General features: G+C 39.6%; 1 protein-coding gene across 6 annotated transcripts in view; it reads left to right on the top strand.

The window, feature by feature from the left end:
* The window catches only part of bicra (BRD4 interacting chromatin remodelling complex associated protein), a 47,767-nt gene that overhangs the window by 19,741 nt on the left and 14,720 nt on the right, over window positions 1-13,306 (top strand). For all 6 annotated transcript variants that reach the window (XM_031906884.1, XM_012967955.3, XM_012967954.3 and 3 more), the window contains 4 exons: window positions 7,358-7,403; window positions 8,285-8,327; window positions 9,481-9,546; window positions 10,201-12,174. In XM_031906884.1, coding sequence (XP_031762744.1) covers window positions 7,363-7,403; window positions 8,285-8,327; window positions 9,481-9,546; window positions 10,201-12,174 — 2,124 coding nt within the window. In that variant the 5' untranslated portion in view covers window positions 7,358-7,362. The remainder of the gene's footprint in view (window positions 1-7,357; window positions 7,404-8,284; window positions 8,328-9,480; window positions 9,547-10,200; window positions 12,175-13,306) is intronic.

The raw sequence follows: 13,306 nt of genomic DNA, 5'->3' as shown, positions 1-13,306 counted from the left end.
TTTCCTTCCTATGTTTTATTACGCACAGCAGTACAGGTATGGGATTTGTTATCCAAAATGCTTGGTACCTGGGGTTTTCCGGATAAGGGATTTTTCTGTAATTTAAATCTCCATTATTTAAGTCTGCTAAAAAAATATTTAAATATTGAATTAACCCAGTAGGCTTGTTTTGCCTCCATTGAGGATTAATTATATCTTAGTTGGGATCGGGTACAAGCTACTGTTTTATTATTACAGAGAAAAAAAGAAATCATTTGTAAAAATTTGAATTATTTGCTTATGATGGAGTCTATGGGAGATGGCCTTTCCGTAATTCAGAACTTTCTGGATAACAGGTTTCCGGATAAGGGATCCCATACCTGTATAAGAAAGGAACCTTAAATACATTAATAGTGGTTACAGAATGAGAAAGTCGGATACCGCTTACAATTTTTGACCATTTTAAGACAATTATTATTTTTGTGAAAGCTGTAGATTATATGAACAGCTATCCCTATGTGTGGAGTACACGCTACCTCTGTTGGATCTGTTCCACACTTATGGTTATTAATACACAATAAAAGTGATTCACTGTGAGTACAGGACAGGGACTGGGTTGGAATGTGAGAGGATGGTGTTTGTGTATTTTAGGTTGTTACAGCTGGGTTATAAAAACAAACTTCCCTTTCTTCTTGATACAGTTGATGACTGTATCTCAGTAGCAGCACACCAATAAGGAATGTTCAGTTGTTACACTTTTTAGTTCAACCATAGACTTTAAAGTGAGTAAAAAGTAGTATATGGGTAGCTATCTCCCTCTGTGTGTGCTGTGTTTAGTTGTATGTTGCTGTGGTATGGGACACCTGTTAGAAAAAGATTTTTATGCTCTGTTTGGAATTGGGATTAGAACAATCCTTTAGCCAGTCAGTTAACAAAACCAATGGATTAGAAACTGTAACAAAAGTAAATGTAGGGATAAGATTTCTATATAAACCAATAACATGCATCCACTTAAGTGGATCTAGATAAAACAGAGCAAATGAATAAAACCTGTCAGTGCTCATATATGCCTACTTTGGCTCAGTAACCCATACTTTTCCCACATTACTAGTCAAGACATATTGGAGCATCAGCTTTTGCATAACAAATTTACTGAAGAAAAAGTATTTTATACATGAGGGATTTAGGGGTATAACTATTGCAGCATTTTGATTGCCATGATCATCTTAGGTAAATCACTGGCAATCAGAACACCTTCCAGTGGTGTTCAAAGCGATGCTGCCCCTCCTCGCCCATGTCAGAGCTCAGAAAAAGGTAAGCGTGGGTTGAGGTCCTGGGTATTGATTCCAGTTATAGTTTAGCCATAGACAGTGACTTGAGGTGCTTGCAAGATATTCATGTTCACTGTCACAGTACTTTCTGCATAATTGCTTCTGTATGCCATTGCTCTTCCCATTTACTAACATGCAAATCGCATTTAGGTCAGATTTTTTTTTTTTAGGGTAAAAAGATGTGGCTGGTAACATGTATGATTACATTGAGGGGAATGTTTATAAAGCTGTGTAAAATAATTTACATAATTAAAGGGAATAAAAACTTTTATAATAATTGACAGTTCTCTTTCTTCAGCTCCCTGAATGCATGTGAGGAAAGGGGGTCAGCCTGTTAGCATACACATGTGGATTTCAGTGTGGAAATGCTAAAGTTTTGCACCAAAGTCTGCTCTATGTGTGCGCTGATGTGCTGTTCTGTGCTTGTCGATACACATGCATTTAGGAAGCAGAAGTGGCAGATTCTTTTTTCCACTGGTGTAGAAAAGCCAGCAATGCCAGCAGAGGAAAAGACCTGCCTTAAACTGTGAAAGTTGTCTGTGACACTCTCCTGCTGCTTCCATTTAACGTATACACATGGAAGCAAAGGTGTGCGTGCCCTGGTGAGTCTTTCCCATTCAAATCAATAAGTTCAGCAGGAGGTGCCATGTACCATAACCCTTAGGCCTATGACATACTGTGCTTTGTCTGCTCTGGTGTAAATATGTCAGTGGAGAAAATGTGATCTTTTGCCTTCTACCCTGTGTTTGCAAATGCTCACACTGCATCCACCTATATAGATTGTAAGCTCTACGGGGCAGGGACCTCCATCCTCTTGTGTCCTCGACTCTTAACATCGCAGCTGTATTTATCTTGTATTTATTGTTATACTTTGTATTTATCTATTATTATCTTATTAACACCCTGTTTGTATTAATGTATTCTACTGTACAGTGCTGCGTACATAAGTAGCGCTTTATAAATAAAGATATACATACATACATACATACCTCTTAATGGCAGCAGAGCCAATTTACATTTTGCTGCTAGCCATGGTTTAGTTTTTTTTTTTTAAATGGTTCCCATTTTGGCTTGCAACTGAATTGTAATGCTGTTATTGGGCTCCGTGACCCTGGCAATAGAATAAAAACTGAGGCTGTGAGGACTCTGATTAATGGTCTTATTTTTTCTTTAAAGGAGAATGCAAGTCAAAATTTAAAAAGCATACTGCCCAATAGTCCTCCTATTGTTTAGTAAAAACACCACACTTTTGGCTCACCTAATCAAATATTTACTCAGTCACTTACTTCACATTTTCTTGAACAGGCAGCCATCTCTAAAAAGGTATTCTCCCTTCCTTTCCCTCCTTGCTTCATACTGCACATGTGATCCGCTTCTGATTGGCTGGTGGGCATGTGTAGCTCAGAACAGGAGACAGGATCAAGTTACACACATGCTCAGAGAATAGGAAGGCTGCCGCTGGCACCTACAGGAAGGGGAGAGAGATTTCAGTGATGTCACTGTAGTCTTCACACTGCTGTAGGCTGCCAGCACCATATCTCAGAGAAGCAAGCAGGGATCTGGGAATTTAGATATGCAGTAAGTACTTAAAAAGAATGCCTTTAGACTTACTTTTAATTTATATTAACCTTTCATTGTCCTTTAATACTTTCTGTTCAGGACCTCTGCTATTTATCATCCATCCTGTCTTCCAAATCACTGATGGTTTATTGCAGTCTTTGTATTTAGAGAGCAGTTTGAATTCCAAGCCAAGTACTGCATGATAAAAAAAAAAATGTAAACAAAAAAAAAAACAAAATCCATTTGAAAAGTGGCATATTTTGAAAATCTACACACTTAGGGCTATGACACATGGTGCTACTTATAGCCATTTACAGGATGCCAGAAAATACCTTGCCATAGACAATACTGAGAATTGTCTCTGCTTAAACACACGTAGAGACAATTATCGGTATTTTCTGTTTTATAGCTAACTACAAGTAGCTCGGTGTGTCATTGCCCTAAGGTGCCCATGGTTTGTAAACCCATTTTATTATGTCAGGCTTGAGTCATAAAAGAAACCGTGTTTTTTTCACCTGATGCCTCTATACAAACTTCCCTCCTGTGCAGTGTGCATGGTTTTTCTGTTGGATCTGTTCCAGTGATGGGTTTATTACTATACAATAAAAGTTATTCGCTGTGAACAGGATGTTTATACTGTTTGGGCAGTGATTGGGCATTTTGCACTGGTTAGTGCACCATTTTAACCAGTTGTTTAGCCTTTGAGCCAGCTGACCAAATTTTGTGCAGTCTGGGTAGCCTTGTGTTTACTAAATCAGCCACTAGTCCCGTAGCTTTACAGTATTTACTACATGTTTGGCTAGTTCACACAAGGAACTTTCAAAATAGAATCCTTTTAATATAGTTGCGCAAGACACTTGTTGACTGCTGTGTACCTGTCTGTAGTTTCTATTAGGCTGATGTCCCATGAAGAGGTTTAGTCGCTGGTGATATTTCTCTACTACTGTGGGTGACTAATCTTTCCAAAATGCCGCTTGCAACAATACAGATCGCTGGTGGAAAGGCCTGCGCACTGCTTCAGTTTTCCGAAGTCGCACAAAGTTTCCTCCTGCAGTCAGCTTGGGAAAGCTGAAGCAATGCGTAGGCCTTTCCTCCAGCGATTACTACTGTTGCCAGTGGAAAGGCATTTTGGAAAAATTAGCTGGTTTAAGATATAGGTAAGGATGATGTCCCTGCAGAGATCTATTGCAGGGACATCATCCTTACCTATATCTTAAACCAGCAGACTTGTCCCTCAGATGCCCCTGATGGTAAACTTTGAAGGGTCAGTAAGTTATTAGAGAGTGCAAGGCTTATATAACTAAGCAGAGGGTCATGAGTATGACAAAATAGTGTTTGAGTAAGTACCACGGCCAAATTTGGGCACTTAGATTACGTCAGGTGGGAAATTTATTACATTTAGTGGAGCACACCACCTTCGCAATTAAATACAAACACAAATACAAAGCATTTTTTTAATGAATAGATTGATTTTGTTTAATTTAGATTATAACAATACTGTACAACAGTATTATTCAATTAAGCCATAAAATAATTTCGCATGCATCAAGTTCAGAATATAAAATACGGCAGAAAATAACAAAGCTATTTTTAAAGTATGTGGTTAAAAATGCAATTCTGTAACAGGGATTAGTAGCTTTTACTATGTGCTGGTCTGTGCTCCTTCTGTATCCTTTTAAGTAAACTCAAGACACTGCATGTCTTTGCTTACAGGGTGTATCTCTGCCTGTTGAGGTTCTGCCTGTACTGTGTATGTGGTACATATCTGGTACTGAGCTAATAGTGACTGTTTCCTCCTCTATATCCTCTGAAACTGGCAGGGCTCTAAATGCTTCAACTAAGAGATTTTTATTTCCTTAACTTCTCTGCAATTTTTTCCCCCCCAAATGTTATTTTGTTTGTTGCCTGGTTCATACTCGTGATATGTTTAAAGGCAACTTAAGTGATGTGGATATTTTTCTGTGTGTTTGTTTTAATGGTAAAAATGGGTTCCTACTACCTTTTCATCCATTTGCAACAAGACAGGCAGTAGTGGCACGTACAGAGAGGGGAAAGAATCCAGCTCTGGGATTTTTTCTGGCAGGGGAGGGAGGAGAGACATGTGTTTTGTGTTTGCTTTGAGCGTCTGGCTATGTAACCTTATCACTGCCAAATATTGCACAATATCGGGCCTGGTCTATCGTTTTGAATAGAGCTTTTTCTGCCCCATATTGACCCGTCCAGGGCTAGTGTCCCTGCTATATTGTGCCACAGATGTATCTAGCCCCCATTGTTCAATTACAAAGGATGTTCCCATGTGTTGTTTTAATGCAAGGTCTTCTGAAACTAGTAGTATACAATTGAAGGCTTCATATTTATGGTGTATGTTACTGTTGTTCATCTGTCATGATAAAGCATCTGCAACAGTTAGTGTTAGGACATGGTTTGAGAAAGGGTTTGTCATTTTTAACATGGGAAATAAAATTAAAATACAGGAGCTGCAAATCCCACATGCTTTAGAAGAGGGTGTTTGATGTGGCTTGTTTGAGAGTAATTGGGTCTTGTTTTGTTTGCATTTCAGCAGTGGTTGTCACCAAAAATACCTAGTTTAGCCCCATGGAAAACCAGTTTGTAGTGATATTTAATGTAAGTGCCAGGGACTCTGGTAAGGTGCTCATGTTTTGTGCTTTAGTCCTGACATTCTGTTAAATATGCTTTGTTTTCATAATTTTTATACTGCATGATGGGTTTATACCAGCAATTGCAAACACTGGATATTGTAACTTTAAAGGAACAGTAACATCAAAAATTAAAGTGTTTTAAAGTAATTAAAATATAATGTGCTGTTGCTCTGCAAAAAACTGGTGTTTTTGCTACAGAAAAGCTACAATATAAATAAGCTGCTGTGTAGCCATGGGGGCAGCCATTCAAGCTGAAAAAAAGGAGAAAAGGCACAGGTTACATAGCAGATAACTAGTAGATAAGCCCTCATATAATGGGGGTTTATCTGTTATCTGTTAAGTAACCTGTGCCTTTTCTCCTTTGAATGGCTGCCCCCATAGCTACACAGCAGCTTACTTATATAAACTATAGTAGTCTTTCTGAGGCAAACACACCAGTTGTAGCAATATAGGGCAACAGTACATTATATTGTAATTACTTTTATACACTTTTTCATTTTTTGGTGTTACTGTTCCTTTAAACGGCATACATTAAAAAAAAAAAAGAATGCTTTTGTTAGTTTGCAGAATAATGCTACCAAATAAAAGTAAGTAAACCTTTAGTTAAAGGCAAGGCTACATCTCTAATTCTAGATAATTGTTTTACTTTTATAATACGCTTCTGGTATTATTTTCTTTAGAATCTCATGTTTTTTCATGTGCTGATGGCTACTGTCCAACTCAGATGCATGTTTACTGCTTGGTTGCACAGAAGCCTTAAATGTCTCCAGAAGACCCCTGACCTGATCAGCAATCAGTGCTGCACGTTTTAATTCTGGTTTTAGGGGAATTAACATGTCCGTCTTGTATTTGCTGTCCCATAGGCAGTATGTTCCAAAGGGCCACTGTTGGTGATAAAATCTTGCTGTGCGTTTCCTACAAGCTGGTTGCATTTGTTTCTTCATGTAGTGTTTCCGATGTCCTGCACACAAACCGTGCAGATGGACTGCACATTGCATGACAGAGAGAGATCTTCCTGACTTGTAACTGGAACCCCTCCTGGCCTCTGCCCAGACATGGCATACTGCCAGATCGTATGGCTTCCAGAACAAAGTCATCTCTCACCTTGCTGATCTTGCCTGTGCCAAATAGCCATTAGCATGATGTTTTTGTCCCCTTAATGATAGTTTGCTGGCAGACTGCTTGGATCTAATAGAAACAAAGTGTATGTATAAAACTATACATAAATCTACACTGTATAAAATACACACATTTAAATTGTAAATTATGTCCTTAAAAAGTGGTGGTTAGCAATGCCATCAGTTAGAATTGTTGCTTAGTAAAAATCATGAGTGTCACATGACTCACTGAAACTTTTGTATTATAACAAATAATTTACCCACTGATATTTGAAGTCATTGCAGCATTACATAACCTGTAGAAAAGCCTTATACAGTAAACCATACTACTAATACATAGGGCGTTTAATGGCCTACAACTTTTCATATAATATATCAAGGTTGGAGCAAATAAGTCTTGGCAGTGTCTTGTAGTAGCGTATTACAGGAAACAGCAAAATTATTTTCTGCAGTATATAGAAAGGAAGACTGGGTGAAATATAAACTGTTCTTTGCTGCTTTTTCTTTACCAATGTAAAGCGTTTCCCTTTTCACTGTTTAAAAAGCTTGAGGTACACCTAGTGATGTTTCAGCTTACTGCTTGCTGTAGTTCTTCTGTGGCTGGTACTTTTTTATCCTAAAAAATGGGCAAACTTTAGGCAAAATTTAAAATTCAATAATGTTTGTTTCATTTGACCAATAGAAGTGACCGCTCTTTCTTTTCTTGCAGTTGACATGGACGAAGAAGATGGCCGGTGTTTGTTAGATGTGATATGGTGAGTAGTCAACATAAAGAAAAATCTTCAGCACACCACTTACATACATGTTCTCAGAGGGTGCTTAACTTCCACGGCCGCTCCCAAGCCTTTTCTCCATGTAGCTTTGCAAAGGGAAAGAAGCACACCAGTTGTGTCGGCAATGCCTTTAAATCATTTATTTGCAGAAATGAGCAAAACAGCACAAGCTTTCGGGGGTGACCCCTTCCTCAGGTGCAATAAGTATTGCACCTGAGGAAGGGGTCACCCCCGAAAGCTTGTGCTGTTTTGCTCATTTCTGCAAATAAATGATTTAAAGGCATTGCCGACACAACTGGTGTGCTTCTTTCCCTTTGCAAAGCTATATGGTGAGTAGTCCCTTCATACATCTTACATGATTTGAGATTTTAACTTGTGGGTAAAACTAAGTAAAGTAATACAAATAGTAGGCAGTCTTGCACATGAAACATTTATTTGGTGCACACACCAATCATAGATTTTTCCAAAATTCAGAAAAATTAACCATACCAAATGGAGATAGCTACCTCAGTGCTCCATGGTCCCTGAACTCCACCCTTCTAATGGAAAATGTGTTGTGGTGTTGCATCTAACAAACACACCAAATATCAGGATTTTTTTGTTCTTTCTTACATTTAAGGACTCGTACCACAGTTTAAAATTTATGTTATAGAGCTGACAAAAATCAGGTAATTTGTTTCTGTATGTATACAATAAGGTGTTGTTGCTTGTCCTACAGTTCAGTAGAACTATCTAATGCATAATGTACTACAAGTGAGGATCCTAAAGCTGACAAGCTTAGATGCTAAAAAGTTAATATAACTGAATTTATGATTTAATCAGCAATTTGTTTTGTTTTTTTTTTTTGTTTGTTTTCACTTCAGTGACCCCCAGGCTCTGAATGACTTCTTACATGGACCTGATCAGGTGAGTAACTGAAAGCAAAAGGCAAACACTAGTGGACCCTTAGGGCTAAACTCCAGGGGAGATTTGTATGATGGCGTAGGATTGACAAAACGTATCCTACAAGTTGGATGTAGTTGCATAGGTTAAAATGTAATGGAACTGATACAAAAATCTGATGTGTAAACTACATGAAAGAATTGCTATCTAACATGACATGCTTGTTGGAAGGGAATACTGCATGCTGCATCTTCATCTGATGAGATAAAATCTGATGGTGTCTGACGGACTTTTTTTTTCCTCATTGACATACATTGTTGGATGTAGCATGAACAAAACATTTTAACTGACTTAACATTACAGCCTATGAGGATCAGATAAAATCTGACCCACAAAATCGAAATCTCCTGTGGAGTTTAGCCCTTATGGCTGATGACCCATAGAGCGAGTTAGTCATCTGCAATAGATCTCTGCTACTGCGGGTGACTTACCTCTAGAAATGCCTTTCCACTGGCAACAATAGGAGTCGCAAGTGGAAAGGCCTTTGGCTTTCTGGAGTTGCCTGCAGGGTTCTATCACGGGCGACTAACTCGCTCCATGGCCCATCAGCCTAAAGGTGGATGTGGCTGGAACAAGAGACAATTTCTTTCATTGTAGCCTTTGGATATCTGATTAAATAGGGGCAGATTAGTCAAAATGTGAGATTAGAGCTCACCACAGAAAAATTTACCCACTTTTTATTTATTCTCATGGGATTTTTATAAGTATATATATCAAATACTGGTCTCTAAAGTTCACCCTTTAATAAATAAGGGATCTTTCTATAAGTATCTTTCTGTAATTTTTATAATCTCCCTACCTTAACTACACTAAAAAAATCATTTAAACCCAATGGGATTGTTTTGCTGCCTAAAAAGGTTAATTATATCTTAGCTAGGATCAATTACAAGGTACAGAGAAAAAGAAAATAATTTTTAAAAATGGGAATTATTTGATTAAAATAAGGTCTATGGGAGATTGCCTTCCCATAATTCAGAGCTTTCTGGATTACTGGTTTCATATTATTATGTAAATAGTAATATGAGCCATAGTTAGACTGAGCTGACTAACTAGTTTGCTTTTTTTCTGCAAAAATATCAGAGTTATTTGTAATCATGGTATTTGTTCTTTTCTCTAGATTGGAGGAGATGACCTCTTGGATAACACAGGAGATGCTGCAAGTGCCTTCTTTGTGGGCACTGGGGTAATTAACTTTTTCATATGTTTAATTTAATTAAAAAGTACTAGAAATTTACTGGCACTTGTTTGGTCAGTGGTTCTCCACTATATTTTTGTCTAAGCTTTGCACGGGTTTATCACCGGACATATTTAAATATTATTACAAGATATAATACATTTAGTTATTTTCAGGATGTTACAAGGGGTTCACATAGCAGTGAAAAAAATATTTGGTGTTGAAGCAAATTTTTTGAATGATACTTGTGTAACTTTAGGCTGCCTGTCCTGTCAGTGCAGACTTATTGAAACCTTTTAGAGTCTTCTTTTGTCCTGTCAGGTCTTGATAGGTCTTAAACTCTAATACAAAACTAGTTCCAGTGTGTTTTGTGAGCAATTATTCCTAAAATTGGGCCTTTCCCATTAAGTGTCCCCCCCCCCCCCCTCAATTTAATTAAATTAATAAATGGCTGAGTTATCAAAGCATTTTGAATCCTTCTTACAGCTGCCCTTTATCTACACTGGCAGGATGTCTTCCACCATGTCACCCTTAGATCATAGAGCATAGATCATGTACATTTCATATTTACTGCATTATATATCTCAGGTTTAAAGTGACAATAATATACTGAAACTATTTTTTTCTTAAATGGTTTTTATCCGTTTTTTTTTTTTGTTACAGCTTCACGTTCAGGAAGCTCCCGGAAACCATCTAACAACAGAATCTAACCCTCCCACAGCAAGTGTAGATTTAGACTTTTTGGAGGATGATGACATTCTTGGGTCCCCTTCAGCTGGCAGTGCTAGCCTTGCCAGTGCTGATCAGCCCTGTGACATCCTTCAGCAGAGCCTGCAGGAGGCTAACATTACAGAACAGACTCTGGAAGCTGAGGCAGAATTGGACTTGGGCTCCTTCCAGCTTCCCACCCTACAGCCGGTGGTGCAGGCCGCCCCGGATGGAACCCCCCAGATATTTTCTGGAGGAGCTGACCTTATCGGGCTGCAACAGCCAGCAGTGTTGACCCATCAAGCCCTGGTACAACAGTCTGTAGGGGCAGATGTGGTCAACAAAGCTATCAGTGTCCAACCTTTTCTTCAGCAAGTCGGCCTTGGCAATGTTACTATTCAGCCAATCTCAAACCTCCCAGGACTACCAAATGGCAGCCCTGGTGGGGCGCTTGGCATTGGGCAGATACAAGTGGTTGGACAGCAGGTCATGGCCATTAACCAACCTGCACAACAGCTTATTGCCAAGCAGGTGCAACCAACTCAAGTTGCTAACTTACCTGTGGGCAGCTACTTGGCAGGGACAAATACAGAGCAACAGCAAGTCACACTTACATCAAGTGGAGTATCACCACAGAACACAGGATTAGTCTTGCAGAACAAAATCCCAGCAGTGGCCACAACGCTTAATGGGAATTCTATGTTTGGTAGTGTGTCTGCAGCACAGTGTACTCAGTCCCTCACAGTTACATCTAGCTTAAACAGCCCGGTTATTATTCAGCGAACTCCAACTCCTATTCAGCCAAAACCTGCTGGAGTCCTGCCACAGAAACTGTTCCAGATATCACCCAAACCTTTTAATCCAAACAATGCTACACTTACCATTCAGGGAGAGGCTGCACTGCAACAGCCAAAGACTCAGCAGAATTTGGCTTTTATGACAGGTAAGCCAGGACCAAATGTGGTGCTGTCCGGCTTTCCCCAGGGACTTCCCACAAATATGTTTAAGCAGCCACCTTCACAGCAGCAGGCACTTGGCAAGCCAATGAGTGTTCAGCTTCTAAACCAAGGCAGCAGTATTGTCATACCTGCCCAGCATGCCCAAGCTATGTTGCAGGGGCAAAACCAGTTTCTTCTGCCTGGCCAGCTTGCAGGGGCATCAGCCGTCCAACCACTTTCTGCCCTCCAGGCCAATATGGGAGGCCAGATCCTTGCTGCCTCCCATCCTGGTGGACAAGCTCACATCATTGCCAGCCAGGGCCCAGGAGGCCAGCTACTCAACCAGGCACTGCCTGCCCAAATTCTTACTAACCAGAATATTGCTAGCCAGTTGAACTTGGGACAGGTCCTCGCATCCCAAAATGCACATGGCACAGCTCACATCTTGTCAGGGCCAATTCAGCTGCAAGCTGGACAGGTTGGCCAACCCACCTTATTTCAAATGCCAGTGTCTTTGGCTGGAAGCTTGAGCACTCAAAGCCAGGCGTCAGTGGCTACATCTTTGAATCAAGCAGGGCAGACAGTAATCCAAGGGGTAACTTTACCCAACCAGGTTGCAATGTTCAATCCGTCAGAGAATCTTGGGCAAGCAGTTAGTATCCAGCAGGCACCTACTGGCAACAGCCAGAGCCCAGGCATTGTGCAGCAACAACAAGCTCAGCAAGTTGTCCAGGGTGCCAGCATCCTTCCCAATGCAGACCAGCCCTCTATTTTGACCGTCCAAACTGCACAGCAGGCTTCTCAAGGCCAGCCCCAGCTTCAGTTGAATGTACAACAGCAGACACAATCTTTAGCTCCTCCACCACCTCAGCAAGCTGTCCAGTCTCAGCCCAGTCCCAGCTTGGCCACTAGCCCTGACAAGATTATCCTTGGTGGAGCGACATCGGGTACTCTCCTGAGTGCAGAATCCATGCAGATGTTCTTGCAACAGGTAAGTGTCTTCTTTTGCTGTTTTAGTCATTTGTTTTACTATTACCTTTCAAGGGTTTGTTTGACCTACGCAATATATTTTTTGCAAAATGCCCTCTATAAATACTTTGCAGCTGATAAGTTATACATTGCATTGGTTGGTGCATGTATAATAAATTATTTTACTGTTGTTCACATGGCCTGTGGAGCTTTGGAGTGTAACTTCCTTTAGTAAGTTATAAGGCAGAGAGAGGTGTGAAAATAAAAAGGAAAAGGTGGAAAGTCAGTAGAAGGATTAAGCTGGTAAGTGGAAAGTTGTGAGAGGAAGGCAGATGGGGGAAGAGTAAAGTTGGATTGTGAGGTGGGAACAAGATGAACACAAGAAATAAAGGTGTAGGTAAAAAGTGCATATATGTGAAGTTATTATTTTCTGCCATTGTATATGCCACAATTATTTTTTTATATAAATTGTCTGGACCCACAAGTCACACAGTTGGCAAATGAAAAATATGCTCGCTGACTTTTTTGAGTGGTAATCGCCCAAATGAAGGTGGTGGCAGTTAACATAGAAAGGGATCAGGGACTGTTCTGAGAGTTTTGTTGCCCATCTGCCACACTCTAAATCATTTAGGTGACAAAATGCTCTTAATCATACCTTGTGCCCACTGCCCCTAAAATGCATTAGTTGACTATATCAGTAGCGCAGAAATGTGACTTATATGACAAAACAAATTATCTTATAATTTGGCTGGAGTTTTCTTCAGCTGAATAGTTGAACAAGTCAATCAAGAATCAAGTTCAATATAGTAAATATTCCAGGATAAATGGGTACGCGGTGCACCGTACCAATTTGTTGCACTAAAATCCTGTGCTTATTTATTGAATTGTTGGCTCTTTATCACACTTTATTACACTCAAATAGAATAAAGGGGTATGCTGTACCTTTAAGGACAATGGTACACGGGTGCTTTGGCCAATTCATGAGGCTTGTTTTGTAGCAAGCCAAGACAGTGATACCTTTAACAAAAACTTTGTAGTAAAAATAGATAATAAATTATATTTAACTTGTAATATTTCCATTAGGCAAAATATAATGCCTAATGCAGTTAATACATATATGGGACCTGCAGATCAACAAACTTAAAGGAACAGTA

Source organism: Xenopus tropicalis, chromosome 8 (genome assembly GCF_000004195.4).
Source record: "Xenopus tropicalis strain Nigerian chromosome 8, UCB_Xtro_10.0, whole genome shotgun sequence".
Classification (NCBI taxonomy): domain Eukaryota; kingdom Metazoa; phylum Chordata; class Amphibia; order Anura; family Pipidae; genus Xenopus; species Xenopus tropicalis.
This window is presented reverse-complemented; position numbering and strand designations above follow the sequence as displayed.